The 5,346-nt window shown below is 44.1% G+C and overlaps 1 protein-coding gene across 2 annotated transcripts; it reads left to right on the top strand.

Annotated features, from left to right (window-relative positions):
* The first annotated feature begins 401 nt into the window (after positions 1 to 401).
* On the top strand, positions 402 to 4,814 carry ATP5MC3 (ATP synthase membrane subunit c locus 3). Of its 2 annotated transcripts, none has more exons than XM_074145207.1 (5): positions 402 to 451; positions 543 to 632; positions 1,558 to 1,635; positions 2,006 to 2,199; positions 3,596 to 4,814. In XM_074145207.1, the coding sequence occupies exons 2-5, from the start codon at positions 594 to 596 to the stop codon at positions 3,708 to 3,710; spliced, it is 426 nt and encodes a 141-aa protein (XP_074001308.1). In that variant the 5' UTR covers positions 402 to 451; positions 543 to 593; the 3' UTR covers positions 3,711 to 4,814. The 2 variants fall into 2 exon arrangements, with proteins under 2 accessions (XP_074001308.1, XP_074001309.1); XM_074145208.1 differs by having other exon boundaries at positions 402 to 433; positions 3,596 to 3,840.
* The last annotated feature ends 532 nt before the right edge of the window (positions 4,815 to 5,346 follow it).

Here is a 5,346-nt window from a genome sequence, read left to right as displayed (position 1 = left end):
CGCGCCCCAGCTCTTTAAAGCTCTTCCCTTTAACGGGCTTTTCTCCCTCCACGCCGCGGAACGCTGCCCGGCCAGGGCGCAGAGGCCTCACCCACCCCGCTCCCCTTCCGCGGACCCTCAGGGTGCCAGCCCACACCGCGCCACCACAAACGCGGGCCTACGGCGGCAGTGAGGCCGCCGGGCTGGGTGTACGTGCCGCTGCATGGTGCTGCGCAGCCCTGGCTAACGGCCCTAACCGCCCAGCTCGCGGCGCGGCCGAACTGGCCTCGCTCCGCCCCTCCGGCGGCATACGCCCCCCCCGCCGCTGCCGATGGAGTCGGTACAAAGTGACCTTGGCGCCGCACCTCCGCCCCCTTCCGCCGCGCTGCATCCGGGCGCTCGGCCCCCGCCCCGCCGCGCCTGCGCAGAGACGCCCCAGCCTGTCGGTTCTGAGGTGCGGCAGCCGGAGCGGGTGAGTGGCGGCGCCGCCGCGCCATCCGTCCCCATCGCCGCCCCCGCCCGCCGCCGCGGGCCCCCTCACCCTTCTCTCCCTCTCTCTGCAGCGATACCGGATTGTGCTCCCCCCCCCCCGCCCCGGGACGCCGCCCGCGAAGATGTTCGCCTGCGCCAAGCTCGCCACCTCGCCCTCCCTGGTGAGTGGGGGCGCGGAGGGCGCCTGGGCCTCCGCGCCGGCCGCGTCCCGGGCTCCAGCGGGGTCGGCGGCGGTCGCAGGACGCCCCGAGGGCCGGGAGGCTCTCTGAGCCCCACGGCAGGCCCCAAGGACGAGCCCGTACGGAGTGGGAAGGGTGAGGGGGGCGGACTGCGGCAGGGCCTGGTTCTCCTTCCCGCCTCCTTGGCGTGGGCCCTTTGCCAAGGTGAGGGGCCTTCCCACACCAGCGGCGAAGGGGGAGGGCAGCGCAGCGAAAAGCTCTCGGGCCTGGTGCGGTCAGCGCCTTGCTGTAGGTCAAACTCCAGCCTGTTGCTTGTCCTATGCAAGGCTGGGATTTTTTTGCCCTTGCGGAGACAAGGGACTATCCTGTTCCAAAATGTCCTCTTTAGCCTGCAGAACGTCTTGTTTTGCATGGTGCAGGCACAGGTTTCCCCTGCAGGAAGAGCTTTGTGCAAGAGCCGATATGACCTTAGACTGCTGGAAGCCCAAGGACACATACAGGCCGCTTGTGAAATAGGATTCATTCATTTATGCCACGCTAGATTTAAAAGCTTGGGTTACGTCAGTGCATTTAACAACTTTGGAATTCTTCTTGGTGGTTTTTATTTTTGTATTTCAAAATGTATATCACTGCCTCCTGGCCTTTCTGGCTTTTTTGTTGCTGTTTAGCTACGTTTTCCGTTAGTGTAATGCATGTACAGGTTCATTGAATGATGGTAGCTATTTGCAATAATGTCTTCTGAAGACGGTGTTATCAAATTGCATGGCAGTATTTGCTTCTGTATTGTTTATTTTATATCCAACTATGCAAAGATTGCTGTCTTTCACGTAAGACAAATGGCGTAGTGCATGGGAACAGCTGTGATCAAATGTTTCTTTTTTTTATAGCTCTTTTTCTCATCTTGCAGATCCGTGCTGGATCAAGAGTCTTGTACAGACCAATTTCAGCATCTGTGTTGTCTAGGCCAGAGATCAAGAATGGAGAGGTACCTTATAAACAAAATTCTGTATCTTCCTAAATTATCTGGTGAGCCTAAATGTCCTCAACCTAGAGTTCACTTGTACTAACTCAAATGTTTATGGTGTGAAACTTGCTTTAAGTCAAACACCTAATAATACTTGTTGCTGTCTTGCTGTTTCCCCTGAGTAGTCTTTAACATTTAATGTTGATTGCCTTTGAGTGGAACAGGTAACATCGTGAATTTTTTAACTTGTAGTTATAGTCTCATCACTTGGAAGAGGGACTAGACATTGGATCTAACACAACTTTTAAAGCTGCAAAATAGTACTATCAGAGTGGTCAGAGAAAACGGTCTGTGTTTGAATATAATGATCTTTCATGTTTTGTTTTCTTAGGGCAACTCAACACTTAACGGGGCCCAAAATGCTGTCTCCCGACTAGCACTTAGAGAATTCCAGACTAGTGCTATCAGCAGGGACATTGACACTGCTGCCAAATTTATTGGTGCTGGTGCTGCCACAGTAGGTGTGGCTGGTTCTGGTGCTGGTATTGGAACAGTCTTCGGTAGTCTAATCATTGGTTATGCCAGGTAATCAATCTCTCTTATAAAATTCTCGAATTGCATGTAAATGTATTTTGAGACAGCGCCCCCATATAAGCTAAGCTGTAGTAAGGATGATGGCACTGTAATAAATTCTGTTAATAATAACTACTAATGATAGACATGGTTAAATAGAATTATATGAAATTGCAATATATTAATCAGGATGGATGTATTGTTAAATTCAGAACTTTGTACACTCTACCTGTGTAGAGATGTGAAAGAAATGAGACCAATTAGACTTGGTCAGTATTTCGGTCACTGAAGTCCAATGTTTCATCATTCAGTTCCAGAACTGAATTAAAAATCTAGCCTGGATCTTTTCCCATGTAGAAGGGAGAAGTCTTAAAGAGAAACTGCATGAAAACTGATCATAAGTAACGTGAGTTTGTATGTTTTAGACTTAGTAATCAAGATTGTTAATTAGAAATGGATGCTTAATTCATTTTTCTAATATGTGCAGCTTTGTATCTCAGAATATGTAATTACTTTATTGAATGAGTAATCATTCCATCTAGAAATCTGAAGGGTTTGAGGACAGGGGTTCTGTAGTAGGGGTGAACTTCCACGGAAGTTCACCATGTTCCTGTAGTAGGAATAGTTCACATTATATCATGGAAGAGCAAAACTGATACAGGCATAAAAAAGCTTTACTGAAGGTTTCATGTTCTTCATTACTTTTTCAACCAGCTAAGACTTAATTAAGTCTTACTTCTTAAAGATTTTTAAACCCTACTGAAGACAAGGAAGTTCACTTTCCACTTGAAACATAAAGTGCTTTCAGTACGAAACTAATGTCTCCTTAGAATTTGGCATTAACATGCCAATAAGAGATTATAGAACATTACTTCATAGTATTATGTTAAGGGTGTTTTTTTTTTCTCTCCCACACACTTCTTGGAGGGACAATTCATTGCAATTTTGCAACAAACTGCTGTGTGTTTATTTTTTTGTCTCTAGGTGGTTTAAGTTCCTGTATTTGTCTGAAAGCTACTTAAAATGTTATACACAAGCTTTGTTGGAATATAGTTCTAATGTCACAAATGTGAAATAAATTTATAAAGCATAGTGCTGATAGTTCCTGCATGGGAGGATGTAGAGAAGTCAAATTCAAAAGCATATATGAATGTAGTCACAAAGATTGTGCTCATTTGGAAAAGCCATATACAATCTACATAACCTGAATCTAATCTTAATTGCCAAGTCATTTGTCTTCAGTGAAATCCTTAATAAAAACTACTTCTGCTTGGATTTATTGAATTTTCCTGTCATGGAATCTGTGGCAAGGAAGTATAAGGTTCTGAAGCTGTCAGATGCATTAAACTGTATGAAAAACGTCTTAATTTTAAAGAGACAAAGGTCTTACACCTTCGCTTTCTTTTAGAAATCCTTCTCTGAAGCAGCAGCTGTTCTCATATGCTATCCTGGGATTCGCCCTGTCTGAAGCTATGGGTCTCTTCTGTCTGATGGTTGCTTTCTTGATCCTATTTGCCATGTGAAAGGAGATCTGCCTGTAATATTGGCATTGGAATGTAACTCTGCATTTTATGGGACTCCCAAAATGTTGGTGTCATGGAAATTGATGCTATTTCCAAAGTCATTTCATTAAAGATAACAACTTTAACTGTCAACCTGTTGCCTGCATTTATTATCTTTCTCAGTACGATATCTGGAAGACAGCATCTTGTCGTTCAGTCACCATGCATTTCTCCTGATAATGACATATCACATAGGACCCTTCAAACAATGACTTCAAGTCAGACATTTTATTAATACATGCAGGAGTGTCGCTTGTTTGTTAAAATTAGTGTGGCATACCTTTGAAAGATCAAAGGATACACAGATATGATGTGAAAGGCTGTACTGCTGGCCTTGTTCCTTCAATTGTTTCAAACTTAGGCAGAGCTGTTTCTGTGCACAATTTGTTTTTTTTTTTCTTTTCCTCAGGCTAGCTGGCACATAAGGTGTTCTGGCACTTCTTGATAGAAGGAGCTAAGCACAAATCCATGGGCAGTGACAGGAAAGTTCTCTTTGTATCAGTTTTCAGTTACACTACAAATTTTGATCACCATGGTAAAAATTTTCCACTTCGTTCTGAGCAGTGTCCCAGTTAAACTAAACTAACTACTGCTTTAGATTGGTCCAAGGCTTTTAACTGCAGCACATTGATATTGTACACTTACTTAGTTACTGCATTCTTGGCATCACCTAATTAAAAGGGAGAAGTTCCAGCTTCCTAATTTTGTAAAGTCAGCCTTGTGTTATCTCCCTAATTCTTTTAAGAGCAGGAGGGTGAAAGCATTTTTAATAACAGAATACCTGCAGTATTAAGCTTTGCTTCTCACAGTATCTGTCTTTTAACAATCTAAATGAATTTTCTGTTTTGTCTACACTTACAGCAACATATTCTGTGCTACTGTATACTAATCTGGTGGGGGAGTTGATAGCATCTCAAACTTTATTCAGAATATTAAATAATAGATCTGATCATTCAACAAATACAACATGAATTTTGGAAGAATGTGAGCAAGCTTGTTAAGAGGTCTGTCATCTTGCTGTTAAATTAGTAATTACTGAAATAAATCTAGGAAACTTTTTACTGTAAGCTGCCTATCCCTAGGGAACTGGAGAAATGACTAGGCTCTCAGATCACTGCAAGGTGCAGGTAAGACCTTTGTTTTTATCTCATTCAAACACAAAATTAGTGTTCATGTAGTTTAACTTGAACCTAGCATGAGAAGCTACTTTCCCCACATGTTCATGGAAGGAAATGGTCATCTCTAAAGGATTAAAAGTTGCCATGTAAATCCTTTTATATATCTGAGGTTTCAGACTGTAGAATATGCAGCATCTTTAAACATTCATCTCTAGCACAGTATCAGTAGTGCCTTATATGACTAGGTCTGGAAGTGAGAGTTTTGGGGAGTGAAGGAGGGGTAGGAGGTAAAGCATACTGCAGCGGTCTTACATGTGGTCTGTGCTTACACTGGGTTTGTTTAGGAGCTCGCTCATCCTCATGAGCTATTCTGTTACAGAGCTGACATAGAGCGCATTTGCCCTGGATGAAAGGCAGATAATGATATAAAGCTCCTCTGTGTACTGCTGTCCTTCTGGAGGGTGATGAACTTTGTTCTG

The sequence above is a fragment of the Numenius arquata genome, chromosome 3 (assembly GCF_964106895.1).
Source record: "Numenius arquata chromosome 3, bNumArq3.hap1.1, whole genome shotgun sequence".
NCBI lineage: Eukaryota > Metazoa > Chordata > Aves > Charadriiformes > Scolopacidae > Numenius > Numenius arquata.
This window is presented reverse-complemented; position numbering and strand designations above follow the sequence as displayed.

Bases quoted from the DNA above. Each gene is read 5' to 3' on its own strand.
- ATP5MC3 (XM_074145207.1), top strand. From the start codon at position 594: ATGTTCGCCTGCGCCAAGCTCGCCACCTCGCCCTCCCTG. The intron at 633-1,557 runs GTGAGTGGGGGC...CTCATCTTGCAG, and splicing joins TCGCCACCTCGCCCTCCCTG to ATCCGTGCTGGATCAAGAGT. The intron at 2,200-3,595 runs GTAATCAATCTC...GCTTTCTTTTAG, and splicing joins CTAATCATTGGTTATGCCAG to AAATCCTTCTCTGAAGCAGC.